This window comes from Oryzias melastigma, linkage group LG7 (genome assembly GCF_002922805.2).
Source record: "Oryzias melastigma strain HK-1 linkage group LG7, ASM292280v2, whole genome shotgun sequence".
NCBI classification, from domain to species: Eukaryota; Metazoa; Chordata; class Actinopteri; order Beloniformes; family Adrianichthyidae; genus Oryzias; species Oryzias melastigma.
The window spans coordinates 7,905,766-7,931,515 of NC_050518.1; the positions used below are offsets into that span (position 1 = coordinate 7,905,766).

A 25,750-nucleotide genomic window follows, 5' to 3' on the forward strand; every position below is an offset into this window, starting at 1 on the left:
AATTTGTGCAGACTTTGTAAAGATTTGTGTGTGTAGTTAGTTTTAAGCTATTTTAATTTAAAGTTGTGCATGTGTACATTGTATTTTTTATTTATTTATTGCATTTTGTACTTTTTATACATGTGAATACACAGTTGCACAGACAGTTATGCATAAGTCATAAATCAAGAGTCATACATACACACAAAAATAAGTTACTCACAAATAGGCAGACACAAGTTACAAATCAAGAATTATACACACAAATTGAAATAAATTATATTCTCTCCATACAGCTAACTTACAAAAAATGCTAAAAGTGAAATCATTTTCCCTGAAAAAATTACAGAAGAACAAAAAAAGATCATACATTGTTACATGCACATAATGTTGTAACATAATTTGTTAAGCTACAAAAAAACATATTAATGTTTGAGATTAACCATTTTTGATATGAAAGAGGATGAATTTCGACAGCTGAATAGTGAACGGTGCATTTTTCAATTATTTTTTAATAAAGCAATTATGGAAAAGGTGTTATGCTTTTCAAAGTAGTGATTTATTGATTGATTGTACCATATCAAATGCAAAAGAGTTAAACAATAAAGGTGTAACTGTCAACCCTTAAGAAAACAGAAAAAAACACAAAAATGTGCAACCTTCTCTAATAAAATACCACACCACCAAACGTTTTTTGTAAGCCTAAAGATGTTTGAGCTAGATGATTGAATTTTGCCGTCTAGCCATGCTGATAGCATCAGTTGAGAGGCAGCCGCTGATCTTCTGAGCTGTGTTTATCACCCTCTGAAGTGAGTTATTCTCTTAGCAACTTTGTAACTGAACCACAAATTAATGCAGCATGTTCAGAAGCCGTCTTGCAGGTCACAGCGAGTCTCTTTGTGATGTTTTTTTTCTCTCAGTGCCATGAGGAAGTAAAGTCTGCTGCTTTATGTGTTTAAGTGTTTGTGCTCCAGGTCAGGTCTTCTATCATCTCAACTCTCAGAAACTGAAAAAAAAGGAAATGTTGGTTGTCTTTCCTTTTATTTGGGGATGTTTGGAAGCAAATAGTTCTCCTAACATCATTAAGACATCCACTTTACTTAATCTCTATGGTCTGACTCAGAGAACAGTCAGTGGTTGTGGAGGATGTAGACACAGGGATGTATGTATGTCGCCCCTACTATCAGTAACTGCGATCTGAGAGGAAGCTGCTTATCCACATGGAGGATACACAGGGGATTGATTCTCTAATTATAAGAGTAATAGAACCCACTGTTATATATTATGGTTTATATCTTCAGTTAGTTACTGTTCTAATGGAGGTCCCACAGGGACTCCTCTTATTCATTATTTATGTCAATGATATGCCATATATCTATATCTTATGTTTGAGTTTATGCAGATGACAGTTATATGCGGCTGTAAATCAACTCTTGTTAAGGCCATTGATTCCTTGCAGAAAGCTGTAAAGTATTTCTTGATTTAAAAATGTGTTTTCGATTGAAACAAGACCATTGATTGTTTTATAATTCTTTGATTCTGCTTCATACAGTCCAATCCAGCAGGCAACAACATAGACATGGTTCATGGGTATACATACCTTGACGTCCTCATGTCCAAACTACAACTGGACAAACTTATGATGACACTGAGAATAATTCAGTTTTTATTTTTGAAATAATTCTTGTTGTTTTTATTTGAAGTGAATACAAAAGTGTTTTTGTGACTGCAAGTTTTCTTTCTGTATTAGGTCATGGAGAAGATCAGCTTTATGTGAGTGCTTCAGGTCAATGCCTTCGAAGGGTTGATGCTATTTATCATGCTTCTCTGAGGTTCACCACTAATTGTAAAGTAATGACACACCCCGGGGAGATGGATTCTCCAGTGTCCTGACCATTTGAAGGAAGTCATTTTTATACATCTGTACCTCACTGTCACAGAGAAGGGCTGACTCTTATCAAACACAACCATTTGTTCCATTTACTAAAAGGGTTTTGTAGGTTTTGCACTCTATGGAATATGTAACAGATCGGTTGGGACTCAACTGAATTGATTTCTGTCAATGTTTTTAAATCCAAACTGAACGTTTTAGAGTATATGTCATGCATATGACTTTTGCAACCTGTTGTGTTTTTCATTGTCTTGTATTTCCTGCTGCGTCTTGTTTTGGCTTGTTTTAATCTCATGACTTTCTGGATTAAAACAAGTTTAAAAATGTAAAAGGAAGTCCAAGAATCCTAAATCTTTAACTTTATCTATACAATGCAGAGGAGAATGGTTGTGTGACCCACAAAGACGCATTTGGACGCACTTCCCTTGTTTCCTCAGGAGGAAAAGTGCATCACAACAGGCTGTGACCCTTGGTGAGTCAAAACCTGGCAGTGGAAGAGTTGCTATGTGCTTCCCAACCAGTTTTTCTTTTATCACTACTAGTGTTAGTGCTACTGGACAGCAGACTATAAACGTGAGATATTTTGGCAAGAGAAATATGGTGGAGGATGTTAGACATAGTGGCACAGTGGAGAAGGCCAATGACTGATAGAAAATCTTGGTAAAGATCCCAGCCAGCTGTTCTGCGGAGTCTTTCAACATTGGGTCAAGAGCGTCATCTGTCTCAGTAGCCATCCTTGGGGTTGACTGACCTTAGTGTTTGCAAATCACTCTTTATTTCAGAGCTGTGTGATTAATCCTAGCTGTGTCTGGCGGCTCCACCCCAAAACGGGCAAATAAAACCTTTAGTTCCTCTGTCAACATGGCATCACTTTCAACTAGTCCAGGGTTGGTCATAAAGTTGATGCTGGACTCTCTACCACCCTGACCTGTGATTGTTACTATTTCACTTGCTCTTGATCCTCTTCCTGTAGCCTAACTTGGCCCATACGATGCATCTATTTGACCGGCGTGGCTTTATTGCTGTTTCCGGATCTAATTTAAAACCCCTACGTCCAGCGTCCTTGGCTCCAACAGTTTCTTCCATCAGGATTTACACCGCATAACTCCTTGATCTGGCAGACACTGTAAATCCAAACTTTCCTAGAGGCTGCGCTGGCCAGGGACACACCAGGGGAGGCACAGTTGCTGACAAAAATATGGTAAAATGTGCTTCTACTTGAGGTTAAGTCCGCGTCTATTGTTGTCTTTTGTGTGACGTAAATGGCAAGGTTAGAATACTGGGTAGGACTTTTGCTCGTCAGCCACTGCATAACTGAAGTGCGTGCATGTTTGGCATAGTCTGGCAGTGAGTCAGACTCATCTAGTGGGTGTTAGACTCATCAGGTCTCCCCCTTCTTACTGATTGCATTCATGACCTCTTTAGACAGAAAATATAGACCAAAGTCTCCAGCTTTGTTACCTTGGGATTACATTCTTGCTTTTGCAGATATTATGGTGCTGTGAGCCTCATCAAGTCAACACCTCCAGCAGGCAATAAAGCTGATTTGCAGCCTCCAGAGATGCAACTTGAAGTAATAATAAAAGTCAACACTACTGTGGATGAGGCCATTTTTGCTTGCCTACCAACTCATCATTCTATTTAGGAATTTTTGATCAGCAAGACCAAGGGTACGAATCTGGTAGACTCATTTGTGAGACACACATCAATCAACACGTCTATTCATATAGGACTTTTTATGCAGAAATTCTTCGCATGATTGACCTATGGCCATAGTCAGTCATTTAAGAAGTTATAAAAACAATTCAGGTTAATGTCCCCGTCCAATTTTCGTTTAATCAATTTTCAAAGTTCTCCAAGTAGTCTTTCAACTATGATTATCCAACTTTCATCCAAAATCAAAAAATCTGTCTTTTTCTGGGTGATATTTTATTCAGAACAGCAGGAAGTCATCAGAAATTTGTCTTTCAGTTGTGGGCAGGACCATTGGTGTGGAGTAAGTCTCCCCCACTTCCCATCATCCCTCTGTTTACATTCTCTCCTTCTAGCTTACAGCACCCCACAAACCTTAGCTAACGTGAGCAATATTGGAGTTTTCCAGCTGTACAGTTTTGAACCAGATGAGGAACCAGAAAAGAAAACGAAAACTTACATGAGTCTAATTGTCAGAAAGCAGATGCATCAAAATGGAGCGGACCAGGGACCACATGTGATTTTAGTTTGTACATATCTCCAAACTATTCTACCTACTTTTTCTTCATCTGATCTCAATTTACCATGATTATATATATATATATATATATAAAGAAATGTTAAGAAATACAGCTTTAATCTCAATTTTCTTTTCATTTGTCCTCCATCATGAGAAAAATGCTACATTTTAAAAACACGAGTGGTTTTTAACCCTTTAACATCTGAGGCATCATCTGTGACGCTTAAACACAAAATCTTTAACATTATGTAACTTTTCAACCCTTAACACAATCAATGTAATGATTACATTGATAAAAAATTACAGTGAATCAAAGAGCAAAAACACTGGAGCTCTGGTGTTAAAGGGTTAATGAAGTCTAATCTTAAGTATGCTCTAGTGTGAAAGTGATTGTGGCTTTGCTCCATAATCACTTTCAAGCTCTTCAAAGAGTTTATGGCAGTGTCCATTTGATGCATGATCTTCAGGACAGCAATGCAAAGGAATGAAGCTGCTGGATAAACAAATAAAAACTAAAAATGAATCCTTATCATGATGCAAACAGTTTCATGCAAGTTACTTCCAAACTGTAACATTACAGATTACTTGTTATTGTTCTTCAAAAGTAATTAGTTAGCTTACATAGCACTAAAAGCACTAAAAGTTATTAGATATCAGCTATCAGCTTTTTTCAGTACATAGTCCATAAAAATACAATTGTAGGTTGTATACCAAAAAAGGGAAAACAGAAACAACACAAAACCTGTGATCTATTCACTCCAAAACACACAAAAATAATGTTACGCTGTATTATGCAATCTTAAAATACTTGGGGTATTTCTTCAACCCAGTTTTTGAATTATTTATTTTAGGACACTTTTTGTTGAAAATGGTTTCATTTTAACTCAATTTATGTTTTTTTTCTTCTGGGTCAAAATAAACCAGAAAAAGTTGGTCCCACTTTAACCTCAAATTTGGGCTAGAAACAACTTTTTACTGTGTAAAAGCAGGATAACATGACTGCAACTAAGCAAAAACAGGATCGAACACAGTCATAACAAATTTAAAAAAAAATTAAGTGCTTTGTTTTATGAAGGCAAACAGGATACTTTTGCCAGTGGTTAAGGTCCAAATTACTTTAAAATAAAAAAGCTTAAAGTGACTGTACAAAAACAGAAATTACATTTTTCTTCACTGCATTTTTGTTCCTCAAGTGTCTCATGGTCCCATCTTTTTCGACCCATCCATCTAAACATTTTCTAAATCCACTTTTTTCCTGTTCAGGGTGAATGGAATGCTTTAGCCTGTACCAGAAAGGCGAAGGCAGAGTACACATCAGTCCATTGCAGGCCAACACAGAGACAAACAACCACACACACATGCACACCACATTAAGAGACACCAATTAATCTAAGAGGCATGTTTTTGGACTGTGGGAGGAAGCCAGAGAGCATGGAGAAAACCCACTCATGCACGGGGAGAACATGCAAACTCCACACAGAAAGGTCCCAGCTGGGGCAAACCACTACACCAGTGTGCAGCTTCTCACCTCTTTGAACCGCTAAACTTTGCTGTAATAAGTAAAATCGCACACAAAGTTTATTAGCAATATTTGCACTAGTTGGTTACAGCAATGAGTAATACATCACTGCTTCAGATTTGGAATCACGTACCCCAACACAAATGATCAACCATAAAAGACTGGACTTTCCATCACTTTTTATGGTGATTCTAGTTACAGCTGTCTCCTGTAAAGGTAGTCTTGTAAAATTTAATAATAAAAATTCAGGGTTTTTTATGCTCAGAACCCCATATCACAACAAAAATAATTTTATAAGTAATTCATGAAGACCAGATAAAGACATTTCTGTGATTAGGATGATAATCGGAGTAAAGAACTGCTTGTTCAGGTGTCAGTTCCTGCTGATTACAGGTGTGTTCAGCCAATCAGAAGCTAGAGTCAGAGATAGTTGGAAAAAGAGCTGGATGATCACATGGTGGCTTTGGTGATGAATATCAGCAATGTATCTCAGGAGTTGGAACAGACAGCTGCCAGCTGGTAAGTTCAACTCTTTGCATTTCATGTGTCTTTGAGCAAGTCATATTTCAAGCCACATATTTTTCTACAAGATAAGAATTTAAAAAAAAAAAAAGAAATTTGTTGAGCAACTTATGTGTTAAATGGCTGAGCATAAAGAAGATGTGATCTGTTCAGGGAGCTAAACCAACACTAAGCAGAAAAATGTGAGTCGATGTCTTCAGTGTTGTGTTTACATGGAAAATTAGCTGAGCTGACCGGGAATGAATGGTGTTAACGCTTGAGCTATTTCATTGACCCGACCCGCCACAACTTTCTGTTGACCACCACCCCACCCCCAAAGCCACTCCAGTTACAGCCTCCTGGAAAGCCAATCTCTTGTTTCCTCCTTGCTCGTGTTGCATGAGGTCATAGCAAAAATTAGAAAAATGAAGCCATATGTTCAACACACGGCTTATCTTCAGCCTGGACTCTTTGCCATGTTTTGCTTAGGTTTTGCATTGATAGCAAACCTTTTGATAATAGACATGTGGGACTCGAACTTTGAGGAGAGTTGGGGTCAGGGAGACGTTTGCACTTGATGGACTTGTGACAGAAACTGTTTGTCAGCCAGATGTTTGTTTTTTGTTTTTTTAATAAATGAACACTAAGGATCATATTTTCAAATATTCTTTGATTATCAAAAGATCGATGGAAAATTTACTTTAAGAAAAAATTTTCTCATGATCTATTTCTGATTATAAAATATAGTCAGGCATGGGATAAAATGTGCATTTTAAGTTAATACTTTCAATTTAAAAAAATCTAATTGAATGGCAATAAATCATTTTATAGAAATGTGTCTACTTTTTGTCTAATTTAACTGAAAAACTGGAAATTAAAAGATGCTAAAATAAAACCCAAATATAGGAGCTAAACTATGTTTTCATGTTTTTTTCTGTCCCCGGGGGCTGCACATACATCAGTATGTGACTGTATAAGACTGCTTTAGAGCCAGATGCTCCTTATTTCCAGCTCACAGATTTTCAGCTGCATCCCAACTATCAAAGCAATGGATCAGATCTTCAAAGGGCATTCTTTTTTTTCTTGCAGACTAAATTCGCCATGCTTTTGTCTCGACGAAAATCCACAGAAACCAATTTAGGCCATTTTTTTTCCCTCGACTTTTTTTTTTCGTGGGCTGTCATAGTAAGTGGTGAAACATAATCAAAGCTGAGTTTTCCAGTGGATTTGTAGAAATCTGCTTTCATCAAAAGTATTTAGAAATGCATGACCTCAGGAGAAGTGCAAACGTACAAGACAGAAGAGGGGGTCAAAACATAAAAATCCGGAAATGATAGTCTCACATTTCATAAAGGAGCAAGAAAGGGTAACTTTATTGAAAAAATAAAGATTTTTTTTTTCTTAGAAAATTTGGTTTACCTGATGTGCAAGTTTTATTTTAAAAACAGAGAGAAATAAATGTTCTAAAATAAATGTTGCTATGTCATTTGTAATGTGACTTATTAAAACCTAGTCCTTTCTTATTTATTCATATATTTGAAGATGTATATCTATTGGATTCAACAACTTTTTATAAATTTACATTTAAAATCCAATTAGGGATGCTAATGCTCATAGTTTTTTGTAATTACCCATCTCGAGAACCTCAACTGTTATAATTCAAAAAGACAAATTATGTCAAGTCTCTGCGTGAGCCATGCAGAAAACATTAATATTTATTCACACAACTAATTCAAACTTTTTTTTTTTAAAGTGAGGTGAAGATAATGTAAACATAGAGCTACATCGGGACAACATGGAAACCCCATACAGACAGGTTGTAGTATTTGAAGACCCACTCCAATTAAATTATTGGTGTTTTTAACATGTTCTCGTGTCATATTTAAAGAAAAAAACAATTTTTAATTGCCTTTTGTTGCATATACATCCTATTTTTTTTTGTCTGGGATCCAGCTCAAAACTGTACTGTTGGATAGCTTTGATATTGTTCTCCAATTTTGTTTGCACATGTAATGTTACGTTGGGGGTGTAAGGGCCTGCAAGTTAGCGGTAGAACGTGTAAACGGAGAGCTCTCAGAATTGATATATATTATATTGACATAATTGTTTCCCTTGACAAAGCAAGGTGGTGATTTCACCTATAGAAAAAGCCTTACCTCTGGCCCTAGCAAAATGAGGCCAAAGCTGTCACCATGGCTTCCTGTTCATCTGCCGCCATTTTGAAACCTGTAAGAGTGACTGGTCAGAGTCGGTCTGAGTCCCGTTTTTAGAGGAACTACTGTTGCCAATCATGAGTGAGCTTGTTCTAAGTCCACACCCCTTCTCTTAAAGCGGCTCAGGAGAAGCTATCAAACCTTCGAGGTGGGGCCAGCGGGCACCATATGTGTGTTGGTTATAAAACATGTAGGACAGCGGCCCTCGAGGCCTGGATTTGGACACATCTGGTCTATAGGATTTTGTTCTTGAAACTAGTTTTCCTATTTGAAAAAATGGGGTTGGGGGTTGATTATGTCCAGGAATTTTACTGTCAATGCTCCATACCAACAGTCTCACTCACAACTCTAATGAACTTCTGGTGCTCTGCAGAAAATTTGTCCCATGATAAAGCACAGTTTTGTTTTGTTTTTTTGCCTGAAATTAAATATTTTCATGATTAAAAGACCACTTTACACTTGCACCCCTTTGGTAGACAACAGGAAAGGTTGTACTCACTGCAGGGTCACATTAACACTAAACCCCTCAAAAAAAAAAAAAAAAAAGAAAGAAAAAACGGTAAATCTTAAAAACCTAAACAATTAAGATAATGAAAAGTTACAGCAACTGTTATTCTCTTGGATTTGGACTGAATTAAACAGTGATATCTGATTATTTTGCAACTTTGTGAATGAGTTTTGCACAGTAGTTGCTGTCGCTGTGTTTTACAGTATTTTTTTCCTGTTGTTTGGTTTTCTGTTATGTTGCAGTGCATTGTTTTTGAGGCTTCTTCTTTGTGTCTTGTCTCTGACAGTTACATTTTGCTCCACAGAAAACCGTACTCCCAACAGATGGCTTTGGTTTTTGATGGGGGGAGTCGTCCCCTAAACTGCAAGCTGAGTTACAGAACAAGCTGGGGATTCATTACCAGATTCTAAATGAGCGTCATAGGAAAAGGAGTTTTGTTTTAGCAACCAAAACAATACACTTTCTGAAACTTGTGAACGTGGAGCTGGGAAATGGAAATTCGCTAAGAGACAAATTGGTTCAATTCCACTGACGGCGGAGTTTCAATGACGTCAGGGCAGTGCAAAGTTGACATGAGTGCTGGATGTTTAGCTTGATGTAACACAATTCTACTAAACCCCGTGAACCCACGGCAAGGAAAGGACAGAAACACACACACTTGCACAAGAGATAGTATATTTGTAGAAGGGCGAAATGGAGTAAAAGGAAGGAAAGCCCAGAAATCATTTGGCAAGAAAAGACAGAAGTTTTCATATGGAAGAAAGAATACATCAATTTCTTATCAGTCGCCAGCTGTAGAGTGTGCCACAACTGTGTTTTTTTAGGATCAGAAGCAGCAGAAAACTGAAATAGCTCAATGCAGTTCCTCATTTTAAGCCAAAAGGCTTTCACTGCAACTGGGCAGGAAAAAAAATTCTTTGCATGAAATGTTTCAGGAAAAGTGAGAAAGACCGACAGGATCTTATTTAGACACAATGCAGTAATGCATCCTACTCACAAGGTCACTGTTGTCTGGGCAGAATTTACCCCACTGGACCGCTGACAGGTCAGAATACCAGGCGTAGGTCGAGGACAGGTCCAGTGGGAGCAGCAGGTGGCTTCAGTGAGAAAAAAGCATGCAGATTTAAACGCATGTGAACGCACTGGATCATGCAGCTTTTTTCAGTGTGCACATCCACTAAGCTCGCATCCTCAAGCCCCCTCCCTGGGGCTGAAATCAAGCCCATTGTGGATTTTCATATCTCATTAGCAACGGCACAACAAAGGTATGTGGGCTCCTTGTTATGACTGTCAGCCCAGAATCAGTGGCCCGTGGTTTCCGTCCTGCGCTTAGAGAGGTATTAGAGTTAGACCAACTTTAAAGTTGCAGCACTATTTTTGGCTTACAGGTGATGTTGCTCAACATCATGTCAATCACAAAAAAGGAAATGAGTGAAACTTTAAAAAATGATGCATCAATTAAAACAAACTGAAGAACTTTGACTTAATGTCAAACCATCCCTGTAGAAATAAAAGGAGTCAAGTTTTGATTTGACTTTTCTTTAGCTTGAAAGAAGTGTTAACATCTGAAATAGTAATAGCAACTATAAACATGTCAGTTCCTCTATGCATTCTCTACTCCTCCACTTCTTTCAAAGCACATTTGCACTCTACCGTTTAATATTTTAACCAACCTACATACAATTTTTGACAAAAAAATGGAATAAAGCTACAATCTACTGTCAGTATTGTCAGTGTTTAGGAAGATATGGGAAATCTTTGCAAAGGTAAAGCCAGGAGGACACGTTGAGACCACATGAGAAACAGTTTTTCATGAAGAATAGTGGACTGTTGATGTGACATTAAACAGCTAATGCATAACTGTTAAGGGAGGGGAGTAAAAACAAAGCAGACAGGGTGACTAGAGACAGCTGTGCTTGCAAAAACCTGATCAGAGAGAAGATGATTGATAAGGATCACCTGGACTGCACAGAATAAATTATCAATATACCGGTAAACAAAACTAAAGAGAGCTAATGCAATAGAATTTTGTGTAATTTTTTTGCTTTCTTTTTGAACCATACATCACCTAGATCCCAGCTGACAGCATAATATTGGTTTAGGGTAAAGGAGTTGAGGAAGGTGAGTGTTCTGTTTTCTGACATAAGTGTTAAAGGACAGATGTGGTCAAAAACAAAGACTCCTGCTAAATGTCACTTCTTACATCATGAGGCCAGTATTACAGACTGTGTGAGGCTTCTATTGTTTTGAAAATGTAGATGAAAAACATGAGGATAAAGACTGAATTTACAGAAATTAAGAAGAAAAAAGCAGAAAGTGAAAGATATATACTGTTAAAGCAGTAAATAAGCTAGAAGTCAGACATTTTGTCAGCTTTTAAGAAGTCCAATATATTTAGAATACTGAATGTACAAACTAATGAAGACAGAGAATCTCTCTAAACCAGGGGTCGGCAACCTTTAACAGTAAAAGAACCATTTGGACTAGTTTTCTACTGATCAAAACTTAGAAGGAGCCACATAGATTTACTTTAGCCTTTAAGAAATTTGGATAATTCATTACCATTTTTAAAAATATTAAATATGAATTATTCCTATTTTTTGGCACGATCAAAAGCAAAAATATAAAAAGAATCTAGCATTTCTCAAATTTTTTTTTTTTTTCATTTTTACCTTTTAGTAAGTAAAAATAGTAGATGCCGAATTAGCCAAAAAGCTAGCTTGTCGCTTGATTACTAGCTAAATTCCAAAATAGCCTAAAATTCTTCAGTAAAACAAATTGCTCAAAAATGTTAGCCTGTTGCTAAAAACAGAAGCCAAACTCTAAATTAGCCGAAAAATCTAAGTAGATAACAGATTACCAAAAAACTTATCACTGAATTTTTAGCTAAACTCCAAATTAGCACAAAAAACTCAGTAGAGGCCAAATTAGGCAACAAAAAATAAGCTAACTTGTTGCTTAATTACTAGCTAAACTCCAAAATAGCCTAAAATTCCTTAGTAAACTAAATTACAAAAATTAAAAAACTTTTTTATTTTTCTTCAGCCAGAGATAAAAGGGCTCTGGAGCCACATGTTGCAGACCTCTGCCCTAAACAATCACATCATTGGGTTTTATTTCAGTTTAAGAAACCCTTCCCTCAGGTCATACAGAAATCTGTCAACTCTGAAAATCTCCTAGCATACATTTAGTACTAAAAATAAACGAACTTTGCTTGAGTAAAATGCTTTTCTTACAGACTTCCTCCAGTTAGTGTATTTCTTGGTGTTTTTTAACATTATTGTGGAATTTCTCTCATGAATGCTACAAATATAATAGAATTAATCTCCAAACTGAGTATTTCTTTTTTCAAATCCTTATGAATCAGAAATAGACAAAAAGTAACTTTGTAAAAAACAAAAGATTTGTGACATAGAAAATACACTGGGAGGGGCCACAAGCTCCCCGCTTGCTCCATTCTAATGTGACCACTTGTTTTCCTCGTCCATCTGTATTTGTCTCAATTCTACACAGCTGTACCGCTGTGATAATGCTCACCATTTTGGTTGCACTGGTAAAGTTAGGTTAGGAGTGCGAGGAGGTGACCCATCTAAAGTCTGTGAAACTCAGGCAGAGCTATTCTTCAGGTTCTAAGGATCAAAACGAAACATGGCGAGGCAGATTTCCAGTATTTCTCTCCAAATGTTTGGAACAATCTCTTTGAAAATGTGAGGCAGGCCACAAGTCTGAGAATGTTTGAGTCTAAACTGGAAGCGTTCTTATTTAGCAATGCATTTAAAAATGGGAACCGTTGTATTTGTAAGTTTTTAATGATTTTTAAAATTTCTGACTTTTAATCTAATTGATATTGTAATGTATTGGGTATGAATTGTGCTTTATAAATAAAGTTGTTTGCTTGAGGTGTAGTGGGAGAACGTAAAGAGGGAACTCCCACCTATGGAAAGGGGGGCGGGGTTGCTCCGTGTCAATAGTCCCGCCCACAACTGAGAGGCATTAACATGTCCAAGAAAACAACACAGGATTTTTTATTTTTGTGTAAAAACGGCCAAATCATAACTAAAAGACCATTGGGAACGCTTTTACTATAGACCAAAAGATGATCAGAGTGGGACATTTTAGAAAAATGTTTTTTCTCTTAGTTTAATGGTGTTTAATAGATTTAAGTCTGTTTGGTTGAATATTTACAACCCAAACAGGAGTTAGAGAGACCGTTTTCGTGCCTATTTAAGGAAGCACTTGCCAAAAAAAGTACAAAACATATATGGTATCATGGAAATACATTTCTATGTTTGCCATAGGAGCTCATGGAAGTCGTGGTTTGTTGCAGTGTCTCCTGCATTAGTAAAATACCTGTCCATCAGCCTCTTGGCTTTCTTCCAGCTGGGGGAGGGATGGTACTACTACTCAAAAGGGGTGAGTGTGAAGTTTGTAACTTAAAGAGGCACGGTTAGATAAATAAACCGCTCGGGTTTGGGGTGGAAAGGTCCAGAAGAGAGTTAAATAAACCTACTTCAAATTAAATAAAAGTCTGTGAAGAAGTCTGTGTTTTAGGAGTAAATACCTATTTATTCCAAAATAAAATAAAAATTGTTGAGTTTTTGGAACTATTTATTTTTTTGCATTTCAATTGTGTATAATCAATGGTGCATTAAAGCAACAATCGGAAACACAGACCTCTTCGCTGGGGGATTTTCCTGCTCAGAATGCAAATGTATTGAAAAGAGTGAGAAGTCTCCAACTTTCCCACACAGTCAGACCCATGATAAATTGAACAGTATCATTAGAATCAGATGTGGCCTTTAAACTGTGCCCCCCCAGATTGATAGAGGTGATCTGATGTATTAGTGTGACTTATCTGGTGAACACTTCATAGCATGATGACTGTGTGGTCCAAACATTTGGTTACAACAAAAGTCAATAGTGTTTTGTTTTGCTTTTTGGAGTGAAACTGCGATAAGAGGAGTTTCTAAGAGAAACTATTTTAACAGATGACAAAACCAAAGTCATGTAGACTTTTTCTGAGTAATGTGTAACCTGAGACAATGAACCCCCCACTCTTGAAAATGGTATGAGACTAATCATGCTGATGGTTCCACTTATGTGAAGCAGACCAGGTGCCTGAATTTCTCACTTACAGAAATTTGTCACCGCTTTTATTTTGGAAAGCTGCAAAAACTTACTATAAAAAAAAAAAAAAAATCACTCCTTTTCCAGAAAAAATGTTTCCACACATCAGTCTGTTTTACTCAAAATAATAGATATTTTCAGAAGGTGGTGTCGCCACCTAGTGATGGATATTAAAATAGCATTTTCCAAATTTGGTGTTAAATGCTACATAACCTTAAAGATTCTTACTTTTTTTTTCTTAAAATAAAACAGCATTCTTAAAAACATTTTTTTTTTTGCTTAAAATCAAAATAAATTGTTGCTAAACCACAACTGTTATTGAGTCAATGTATTTTAATAGTGGTTTTTAAGTCCTTAAAGAGACAGTTGTGTCTGATGCTGAATTTTAATCCATTTACTCACCTGTCGTGCAAGATTTTTATAATCAGACTTGATTATTTGTCAATTCTAAATCTGGAAAAGGTGAAATGCTAACCAAAATACCAAATTTTACTGCCATTATGAGTAAATAAATCAATTTGACCCAAATTTCTTTTTTTGAAGAATGTGCATTTAAGCAGTATTTATTGATTGTTTTACAATGAATTTGACCATTTTCAGACTTTGTGATATAGCCCACTTTGACAGTAAGAAAATCATTACAGAACAAGCAATGGGAGCAGCTTTGACACAAATTATTGCTGTAATAATCTTATAATACAACATGAACTCAAATAACAGTTTGCAAAGTAAAGTAAGGCTGATAACATGAGAAAAGCATGAAAGTTTGTATCAAACTCAAGAACAAAAACAGTTATGACCTGACATGAGTAATGCACATTTTGTATGATTACAAAAGTCAGAATTTGAAAGACATAACATTCTCAATTAAAGTCATGTGTGGTGGACACTTTGAACGGAGTAAAACTCTAGAAATAAACATCTTTACAGTGACTTTGTCAACTGAGTGATGACTCACTTTAATTAAAAGTTTGTGATCGTTACAATAACCACTTGTGAAAATAAAGCACTCGTTCCACAGTGACATAATAAGTTATGCATGATTGAATAGAAACAGACATGTTTGTTGCACTTGCAGACATTTCCCTCATGGCCACGGATTTGGCGAGGACGTGTTGTCATTCAAAAGCTGCTTAAAGCTCAGATGTGAGCTGGCCCTTACTCTGGATGACCCTCATGATAGACTGGACCACCTCTGATGTGGTGCCCTGTCCTCCAAGATCAGCTGTGTGCAACTATGAAGGGAAACGATTGAAACGATCAAAGAACACGATGAAACAAACATTAGAAGACATTAACATATTTAACCCAATTATGAACCAGATAATGAGTAGGTAAAGAAAATGTTAAGGTAGAGCCAGGGTGGGATTATATAAATTCAACCTCCACCCACTTCTTTTCAAGCAATCTATAATTTGATGCCTAATAATTCTGTGTTTGACATGACTTTAGAAAACTAGACAACTGATAGTTTAATGTCACTACAAGGATAAATAATGAATGAATAAATATAACTAATGATATAATAAAGCATTGTTTTTCTTTGCACAGAAAACACAAACATATCGAGAAAATAGCCCTTTTTTCCCCCCAAATATCAAATAGTTTTTAAGTGGTTCACATGACTTCCTTTCAAAATAAAAGATACTCTGGGACCACCTTGCAGCAAATGTTGTAGCACAGTGTAATTTCAGCAATGATTTAAAAAAAAAACTATTTATTTTACAATTTTTGGTGAACGTCAGCCAGAAAATTGAAAATCTAACAAGCTAAAATTAATCAGAGATAACTAAGTGACCATATCGTATTTTCACCTAAAAATCTTGAATTTGTTCAAAAATAGAAAATCTAGTGTATTGTAAGCATGAATTCTGGTTTTGCTTGCTAAAGTTCAATTGTTTTTTTGTGCAACTTTACACAAAAATGTGTCAAAATATTATACTGCATCTTTGTTAAACTACAAAGTAGGCACTCAATGGATTGTTGGAGCATTATGGGTACTGTAGTCGGTTGTCTCTCAGAGTGACATCTTAATCTCCTTTAATTTTGTTAAACTACCAACTTACTTTATGCTTTAAAATTACTTTTTAAAATGATTTTTTTTTTTCTTTACCCAGAGAGTTTAGTTCTCCTTCAAGGTTGGTGTGGGAACACAAAAGAATTATTCACAAAGATCCCAGTGTTTGCTCCAAGTCACCTTTCTAACTAAGACAGGTGGTTTTCGTCTGGATTGAAGGACAGATTCAATTTCAGACTTTAGGCACTTTTGAAAAAAGAAAAAAAAAAAAAACAATTTTTAAAAGTTTAATTAAAAAATAAATGAAACAATATTAAGGTTAAGTGACCAACAAACACATTTTACTAAAACTATTTTTTTACCCCAAATTTGGTTTTTGATTTTGACAAATTTGAATGCTAGATTTTAGATTTGCATAGATTTTGTCATAGAAAAATTAATGCTTTTGCTCAAAAAAAGGTTGAAAAACACTGACCTAACTAAAACATGATCAATGACCTACTGTAACTCTTCAACCATTAATGGAATCCACATGAATCAGCTGAGTCGGGGAAAGCGTCTTTGCATCGTTAAAGCTTTTCTCTGTGACAGAATCAGATGATTTGCATTGACTGAGTGAGCACTTCACTACTATAAAGTGTTGTATATCAGCATAAGGCTGCTTTTCTCTGCTTCAGAATCCGCTGGGATTGTGTAAACGGTTGAAGAGTTACTGTAGCTGAAATAATGTCAACACTGGGGCTAAAGCTCTAGTCTTAAAGGGTTATGTCTTACTAGATTAAATATTCAAATGAAATCAAACAAATCTCTACAGGAAGAAACATTATAAGGAAAACAACATATCAAATGTAGAAACTTTACCAGAAGAAATATAAAAGGATATTAATGAAAATGTCCAAAATGTATGACAAATGTATCTATAGCCCTTTGTCATCTAGTGAGCGTATTGGCAGCATTACAGATGTAGATACACACCAGTGACTGATTACTTACCCTAGTTTCATTCATTGTAATGGAGACTGCATTCCTGATCGAGCTGGCGTGTTCATACAGCCTAGAGGAGAAATTATGTTCATTAATGGGGCCTCACATTTACAAAATTGCTTCTCTTGTTGAGTATCGGGGCGTGTTTGCTTACTTCAGGTGGTCCAGCATCATGCAGCTAGCCAGCAGCATGGCAGTGGGGTTTGCAATGTTCTTGCCTGCAATACTCTTTCCTGTGTTCCTTGTAGCCTGAAATCCAGAAAAAAAGACACACACAGCTGGTAAAAATGAAACAGATTGGATTTGCAAGACCAAAAGTATTTCCAGATTTTAAAGGAGAGAGGAAACAGATTATCCTGCTAGTTCCCCCAACACCCACCGTTTCAAATACAGCATAGTCCTGACCATAATTGGCTCCAGGCACAAGACCGGGGCCTCCTACCAGGCCGGCACACACGTTGCTCACAACATTTCCATACAGATTAGGCATCACCATCACATCAAACTGCTGTGGTTTGGACACGAGCTGCAAACACAAACAACAGCAAATAAATCATTTAGATATACGCAAGAGGTGTGTATCTTTCCCTCCCACATGATTTGACAGGCATCTCAATACATGAATTAATACATAGAAGATTCAAATAACTATGTAGCAATAAAAAACTCTGATTATTTTACCTAAATAGAAAGGTAAAATCTAGATGTAGTACATCATTCATTAAAAATGTAAAGCTATAAATGAAAAAAGCCTTTTAACAGAGAAACTATTTTTTCCTTTTCTTACACTCTTTTTATCTTAAGCAACATAGCAAAATGCCTTTGACACAACAGCTTCAAACATAAAAAGTGTCAAACAGTGCATTCCAAATTATAATGTCAATTGTTTTTAAGTGTCAACAAGATAAAATACTTTGTTTTTCATTAAACTCATGGATGATATTGTGCCTCAGGGCTCTTTGGATCAATGAAATCCATCTGTGATCATCAGTTTACTCAATTAAAGGAAAAACTACAAAAGAAGGATGTAGACCAACATTTTCAAGTAACACAGGGAAGAAAAAGTATCTCTGCTGCTGAAAAGAGTGAAATGTCTTAGATAAGGTATGAAAACTTTTGATATTTATCAAAAATGTAAGTGTGATAAGTTAAGAGATTTGTGGCTGATTCAGACACACACGGGTTAGTGTAGATAAAGGCAGAATGAGGAAGGTTTCTGCCAGACGAATACATCGGATTAAGAGATCAGCTGCTAAAATATAAAGCAGCAGCACATATTTGAAGCAGCTAGAGCCCCACAAACATCAAGGTGTAGGATCCTCCAGAGTCTTGCAGTTAGAAGTTAACCTTCTATTATGATTTTTAAAGTATGAGCTATGGCGGGCCCTGAAGTCCTCTGGGACAGGCTTTTTGGTTTTTCCAAAAGTCAGAACTAAAACATACGGTGTGGCCTCATTCAGTTTTTATGGACCTCATCTGTAGAAGAGACTCCCAAAAAGCCTCAAGCTGCTGAGACTGTTCATGTTTTTAAAAGAAGGCTCAATACCTCCATTTATAATCTGCCTTTTAGTTTAACTTATTTTATATTTTAATAGTTTTATATTCTCATTTGATATTTTTATTCACTTTAACTGATTTATATCTGTCTATTAAGGTTTATTTACTTTTCTGGTTATTCATAGCTATTTGAACTCGTATTTATTTTACATTTTAGTTTTAACTCCAGCGTTTTCCTCGGAGGGATCCTCCACATCAGTGATTGACCTTTCTCATTAAATGGGGTCACTGCAGTGGGATCTCCCGGGTCTTGCTCTTTGCTTAGATCTGGGGGGTCCGTTAGTAGCGTATTCTGTGAACATGAGTGGGGGTCACTGGTGTGGACAGGTCTCAGAAATATCGTTTCCCCACTTCAGTTCAAAGACAAATGTCTATTTTGCATCATTTTTGTGAATCATTTTATTCTTTACCATGGTGTGCATATGTACGTGTGTGTGTGTGTGGGGGGGGGGTGTATGTTTTTTTTTCATTTTTTTAACATAGTTTTTGTGCAATATCATTATGTTTTTACGTAAAGCGTTGAGTAACATGAGATGGAAATGATAAAAAAACATGTATAAAAAGAAACATTTTCTCAACATGTGAAATTATTTTTTTATGTTTATGATTTCCTTTCAAAATAAAAGCCATCTTGTGTCAGACTGGATCATCCCAGTGCAGCTCTGGACAGAATACGATAGTTTGTGTCTTAAACTAATAAAAGCTCAGACTTTTTACCAAAGTTTTTCTTAGTATTTGAAATCAGAGTGTTCTGGAGGAAGCAAACAAGACCTCTTCAAGTCAGCAGGGAATCTTTAAATAGTTTATCTTTGAGGTGCACCTCAGTCATAAGTTTATAAACTTAACTAATTTAGTAGCTTTTACTTGAAAAAAATACTATTAATTTATTTTTCTTTAGCCAGAGAGCCACTATGGAGAAGTACAGGAGCCACGAGTGGCTCCAGAGCCCGTTCTCTTTAAGAGGGTTGTTCAATATACTCTAATGACTAGTAACTTGATAAGCCATAATTTAATTTGTTAAAAATGATCACCTGCATGGTGGTGTTGTCCACAATCATGCTGTCAAATGTAATGTCTGGGTATCCAGAGGCCACTTCCTTGCAGCACTGCAGAAACAAGCCATCACCAAGCTTCCTATGGAACAAAAACAAATCTTTTGAGTGTTCAAAACACATGACTATAAAGGATCTTTGATTAAGAAATCTTTAAGGAACCATTTCACACAGAGATGCTTACATGATGTTAGCCTTATGCACAGCGGTGACTCTGCGACGACCCTTCTCCCTGGCAAGTCGGAAAGCATAGTCGGCAATCCTGAGGGAGTTGTTCCTGGTGATGATCTTCAGACTCTCTACTACCCCGGATACACTCTGAAAACACACCAGCCAGGGGAATAAATAATTAATCACAACTGTAGAATGTTCCAAAAGTCAACTGTACACAAGAATATAGAGGATACACAGCCACCAGTGAAGACTTGGCTTTTAACATTAAACTTCCAGCAAAGTTTACAAAAATAAAATATTTTTAGGAAATAATTGGTTTAAAAAAGCTATTTTTAAATTTATTAGGGGCAGTTTAGTTTCAGAAACCATCTTATATACCCCACAAATACAACAAAACAATGTGTTTGACAGAGAGAACGGACGACTTAAATAGTATAAAATAGTTTTAGACAAAGTTTGCCACGATGACCTCCATATCATTTAATTTTCCTCTCTGCCAAACTCTTCACTCGTCAATATTATCCTAACTTTGCATGTTTGAGCTAAAAGTTATTAAGCTTAAGCAAATGCACTTTAGCAGGGAGTTGCATTCATTTTTTGTTTCTGGCTAACCTCGTGCTCCAGGCTGCTGTACTCGCCCTCCGTGTTCTCTCGGATGATCATGATGTCAATATTCTGGTGGCGAGTCTGGACACCCGGGAGGGACTGGCAGTGCATCACATTAGCGTAGAGGTCTAAGGTTGTTCTGTAGAGGGAGCAAAACAGCACTTCTCCAAATTACACATATTTTAATTACATAAAAACAGAACTATTCAAGAAAGAAAAAAGGGAAATTGTAGATGGAACTGTACTTTTATTTACACTTACCGCAGTACATTGTTCCTGGATTTGACAGATGGTGGCAAAGTATGTTTGGTCTCGATATTGCCTACATGAGGGGAAAAAAAGCTGTTTGTGATTGAAATTCTGTGTAAAGATATTACTAAAAATTGAACACCAATCACAACTTTTTCTGACTTGTGTTGTCATGCCTTCATTTTAAAACAAAAAAAGCTAATTAATTGTGATAGTGCCAGTTTTAAAAAAAAAAACCTGTTGTTTTCTAGGACATAGTTTCTCCAGAGCAACAGTAGTTCATTAGAAATTTGCCACAAGGACGTGTCAAAAACTCAAATTTTCATTGGAGTGGATCTTTAATTTACCTTTGAGGGCAACACCATTCCGGCGGATTGCAGTGATAGCATTCATGATATCATCTTCACCTTCCATAGCCGAGTTGACTTGCACCACTTCAAAGTCAACAGGCACACAACTGAACCTGCATGAAAACAGGGCGGCGTTCATTTCTAAGCAACTGACATATTTAGGAGAATTTATTTAATGTTTACATCTAACAAACCTGAAAACCTCCTTGACATGACTTAGGAGCTCTGGGCCAATTCCATCTCCAGGTATGAGGGTGACGGTGTGCCGGCCTCCATACTTTGCAGGAGGGGGCTGTGATTTTGACATGTGACACAGGTCACATTAAATAACTTTCTGTGCTTGTAATTTTAAATCTAAACCACAACGTTTTAAATTTGACAAATGAACTTGTAAACTGCACAACAGCTCTGCTACTTACAATGTTTTCTCTCTGTGTATGAAGATGAATGGTAATGAAAGCAGAAAGATAAGAGTCAGTTTGGTTTGTACAAACAAAAATATACAAATGTAAACAGACAAATAACCTCTTATCTTCCAATAGGTTGGAAACACGCAACACTAATTAAATTTAATTAAAAAACACAAACAAATAATAGCTCCACTAAAGAAAAATCAAACAACTTAAAATAAATAAAGAATAAATGATTTGTCACAGACCAACAGAGTGCCGAGTGACGATAACTGGTGACACCGCTTGTGTTACTTACAGTGAGAGAAGTCTTATTCCGGTGACTAGTAAAAGTTGTTCCAAACACCTAAAGAAGAGCAGAAAAAATATTAAAAGCTTGTTTTATTAGGGAAAAAGGCTGACATTTAAAATGTGCTCGTTGATTTACATCGTGACCACATGACCTTGCGCTTGGCAAAAAAATTCGACTCTTAAAAAACAGAGGCTTACATGCTGATATAGAATAAATATAGCAAAATAGTGTGTGTGAGGGTGTGGTTCTCACTTTCACAGTGTTTCCGATGCGTCCATTCCAACGTGGATTTATAATTTTGAACACGGAGAGCAGGGAACTGTGGGCAGCCATCTTGATTCTGAGACCCCCGAAAAGAAATAATAATATTTTTTGCAGTTTAACTTTTTCTTACATAAAAAATATGTTTATATATTTTAATATGCTTATACTGCAATACAAATAATAATATTTTTTTTAAATAAATGGAAAAAAATATCTATCCGAATGAGACACTTCTGGTCACGTGACCTTTCGCGCAGACTCTGTTGTTAGTGTGGGTTTAGGTATATCCGGAAGACAAACAGAGAGAACCTAAGTTTATTCCATTCGTGACGATCAGATATTGGGAACACATTTAGCTTCAGACTTCCTTCTTACACTGATATTATTTAATCTAGGACAGCCCCAGTGAAGAATCAGCGCAGGGAAAAAAAAGTAAAACATTTTTTCTTGAACAATTGTTGGACAGAGAGCTCGTGCTTTTGTAGCCACTTCCGTAGAAATTTGGTTCCAATATAAAGGGCGACGAAAGGTTGATTTACAGTGTGAAACGGCGAGGTAAGACACGCTATTTCTGATTTTCAGCTAAGTTTTAGAGAACAATTGTAATTCGGAGAAGTTGTGCAGTAATGTCCTTCATGTTAATGTCAATATTAATGGTGAAGTCATGCAGTTCTGCGTGTGTACTTGTTAGAACATCAAGATATATTTATACACTAAACACGTGATTGTAGTTTAAATTTTACCAATATCAATTGAAACATTTCGTTATTTGACTATTAGTTGTTATTTTAATATTCTGATTGACAATAAATACTTTTTTAGGTCATAAATGTCGTTGAAAGAAATATTTTTAAATTGTATTTAATCATTTCTCTATTAAGGCATTCATCTTGGAGTAAAGCTGACACCAAATGACGCTTTTTGGGGGCTTGTCCAGGATATGATAAAAAGACAAACCCAATGAAAATTTAGAAATGTCCACAAATGTAAAATCAAAGTATAGAGTTTCCAACAAAACCCAGGAAACCAGGAAAGTCCATGTTTATTAAGATACAGAAGTACTTTGACTAGATTCATCAAAGCAGGGATTGAAGTATCTTTATACATAGTGTATGTGACATGTGTTTGGGACTTCTCAGTGCAGCTCTAGAGTACTCTTGTGTCAGTTTAGCAGACTTGTGTTCCTCCTTGACTGCATGTGCCTGAGGGAGTAAAAAGTATGCAGTCAAATATTCAGTGCGCTATTGTTGCAAACTTTGTTCAGCTACAGTTACTCCCTCGACCAGTTTGAGTTTAACCAGAAAGGCCTTGCTGAAGAATCAAAAGCAGATTAATGGTTAAAAGGATCTCAAATTGAAGCTTTTGGTGACCACTTAAAAAATGATATTTAAGCTATATTTGTACAAAAAGTCAAAGTAATTAAATGTGAGGAAATCTGTCACTTTTTAAAGCATTATTTTTGTTAAAAATTAAGTCAAACTTGAAGAAAGTCTATTTCTACTTTTGTAAAGCTGCTTACATCTTGCTGTTTGTAGAATTGTTGTAACTTATTTCTTTTGTTTTCTTCATTTGTTTTTACTTTTGTCTGACTTTGAAGGAGTTGGAAGGCAGTAGATCATGAGGTTGACAGGTGAGCTCAGGTTCAGCGCTGCTACTTTGTGTCTCTTTTTCATCTGAAGCTGGAATGACCTGAATTTCCTGACAGGGCCCCTGCGAGTCGCAGCAGTGCTGCTTATGGTTGGGCTTGTTTGGCTGCTGGTCAGCAACTTTTTAGGAGGAGACAGTTTACATGTGCGGAATATCTTAAGTGGTAAGACGTACCCTTTCACTCTACAAAACTGCTACAATTTTTGTGATTTTATTTAAAATGTTTTCCCAAATTTTTATGCAGTTTAGTTTAGGATCTTTATAGATTGAACATTTAACGTTTTTAATGAAGAAGTCATGTTTTGTTGTGCAGGTGTAATGTGGATATTCTGTTGAGTTGTGTGTAAAATACTAACATTTCATTGTAAAACCTGTTTCAGGAGCAAGCCAGCAGCCGACGCCTGGTAAGCAGAACATACTGCGAGGATAAATTTAGCTCGTCTTTTGCCTGCATTGGCGGTGATGAATGTGGAATGTGTTTCAGGTGAGCCGCGTCCCCGAAAGTTTAAATGCGGACTTTCGGCTCCGTGTCCCCCCAAACACTTGGCCTTCCGTTTGGTGTCTGGTGCCGCAAACGTCATAGCCCCCAAAGTTTGCTTAGAGGACCAGATGTGAGGTTTAGTCCATAGATGTTTTTGTCTTCTCCTCTACCTCATTCTCTCCCTGCTTTTCCCCATCCCCAAGCAAATAATATTTGAGTCTTTCAGCCTTTTCTCTGTTTCATTTCAGTCTTTTTGTCTTGATAAAAGTTATTTAGTAAAGATTTGTCTGTTTTGTAGGTTAATGAGCAGTGTAAAGAACAATGTTGGGAGAGGATTGAACATAGCTTTAGTAAATGGTGAGTATAAGGCTTTAAAAAGTCAGTATATGTCTCTTTATTTAGTTTGGATTAATATTTGAATGTTTTTTTTCCCACAGGGGTTACAGGCGACCTTTTAGAAACGAGGACATTTGATATGTGGGCAGGAGGTATCAAAACCTGCAGATTAATTCATCTAGTAAAATATGTAATAATTGCTAGACACAACCTTTGATGGTATTTTATCTTTTTAAATATTTCCAGATGTGGCTGAGCTGTTAAAGTTTCTCCGGCCGCTTCATGAAGGAACTCTGGTCTTTGTGACCTCCTTTGATGATGCTGCAACAAAGTAAGAGTTTGTGGAGCGCTGGCTTTTCCTCTGTAGTTACATTGCATTACACTTGAGCTAAATCAAGTCGTTTTTCTGTTAAAGGTGTCAATATTTAAATTTTAAATCATTTTGTTTTTTTCAGGTTTTGTAAAAAAAAAATAAAAAAAAAGTTAAATAAATAAAATAAAGAAAAAAAAAACTGTTTTTTTTCTAGTTTTTTGTGGAGGTATTTGGGCATCACTTTCATTCTAGAGTCATCCAGTTTATGCCAATTAACAACTGAAAAAGCTCCGCAAAAAGCAAGGATCATCAATTTAAATATCGACTATTTTATAAAAAAATAAAAAATAAATAAGATTCTTGTTTGAATCTAATAAAAATATATATTTTTAGTTTTTATTTACAGTATACCTGATTACTTTAGAACTGCAACACTTTTTTCTGTTAGAGGTTTCAAACATTTCTTTCTTTTTTTTCTTTTTAGATTACTAGAAAGTATCAAAAGACAATAATCCTGTGCCTTTTTATATATATAAAAAATCTAATTCTGCTAAGCTGTGTATACTTGCCGTTATGCTTGTGTTTTTTCGTAAACTCCGTCACGTTGTTACAGGATGAACGATGAGACGAGGCGGCTGTTCGAGGAGCTTGGCAGTACGGCAGTGAAAGAGCTGGCCTTCAGGGACAGCTGGGTGTTTGTAGGAGCCAAAGGAATAGAAAATAAAAGCCCCTTTGAGCAGGTACGTGCTTATGATTGATTTCCTGATGGATTGACTTTAAGAGATTTTTGTTTTAATCTGTTGGTGTTCTGCTGTCGCTTTAGAATCTCCTTTTTTCTTTTTTTTTGTTAAGGCTTCTTTTATCTTCTAGCTGGAGGTCACAGTTGACAAAGTCTGTAAGCCATTTTGGAATGTGGAAGGTTAACTGTCTTTTTTGTTGATGTCAGACAAACATTTGTTTAACTTCTTTGTTTTTAGAGATTTACTCACGAGTTGAAAAAAAAACTAATCTTAGAAAATCTGATTTTCTATCATTGTTTTCAAATGTGACTCAACTTTAGTTGTTTTG

At 36.2% G+C, this 25,750-nt stretch overlaps 2 protein-coding genes and 1 long non-coding RNA gene across 6 annotated transcripts in view; 2 read left to right on the top strand and 1 right to left on the bottom strand.

Moving 5' to 3' along the window:
* Nucleotides 1–1,706: 1,706 nt before the first annotated feature.
* On the top strand, nucleotides 1,707–3,461 carry LOC112158824. The gene is made up of 3 exons (XR_002921371.1): nucleotides 1,707–1,752; nucleotides 2,248–2,342; nucleotides 3,359–3,461. It is a non-coding gene; the product is annotated as an uncharacterized LOC112158824 (long non-coding RNA).
* Nucleotides 3,462–6,101: 2,640 nt separating this feature from the next.
* Nucleotides 6,102–25,750, top strand: part of fam3a (FAM3 metabolism regulating signaling molecule A) — a 21,669-nt gene continuing 2,020 nt past the window's right edge. The window contains exons 1-9 of one of the 4 annotated variants that reach the window (XM_036212705.1): nucleotides 6,102–6,120; nucleotides 23,503–23,535; nucleotides 23,611–23,715; nucleotides 23,933–23,956; nucleotides 24,037–24,163; nucleotides 24,332–24,390; nucleotides 24,471–24,521; nucleotides 24,616–24,700; nucleotides 25,296–25,422. In XM_036212705.1, coding sequence (XP_036068598.1) covers nucleotides 23,523–23,535; nucleotides 23,611–23,715; nucleotides 23,933–23,956; nucleotides 24,037–24,163; nucleotides 24,332–24,390; nucleotides 24,471–24,521; nucleotides 24,616–24,700; nucleotides 25,296–25,422 — 591 coding nt within the window. In that variant the 5' untranslated portion in view covers nucleotides 6,102–6,120; nucleotides 23,503–23,522. Of the gene's footprint in view, nucleotides 6,121–10,922; nucleotides 10,945–13,160; nucleotides 13,237–22,162; nucleotides 22,461–23,502; nucleotides 23,536–23,610; nucleotides 23,716–23,932; nucleotides 23,957–24,036; nucleotides 24,164–24,331; nucleotides 24,391–24,470; nucleotides 24,522–24,615; nucleotides 24,701–25,295; nucleotides 25,423–25,750 lie in introns of those variants that run through there. The other 3 variants (XM_036212706.1, XM_036212704.1, XM_024292124.2) reach the window with 3 other exon arrangements.
* On the bottom strand, nucleotides 14,479–22,119 carry idh3g (isocitrate dehydrogenase (NAD(+)) 3 non-catalytic subunit gamma; the record flags this gene model as incomplete). The annotated part of the gene is given in 13 exon segments (XM_024292122.1): nucleotides 14,479–15,185; nucleotides 16,961–17,021; nucleotides 17,106–17,200; nucleotides 17,331–17,477; nucleotides 19,540–19,642; nucleotides 19,745–19,878; nucleotides 20,347–20,479; nucleotides 20,602–20,662; nucleotides 20,937–21,052; nucleotides 21,134–21,231; nucleotides 21,359–21,370; nucleotides 21,648–21,695; nucleotides 21,894–22,119. Coding segments are annotated over 13 exon segments (1,191 nt in total). The 3' UTR covers nucleotides 14,479–15,083.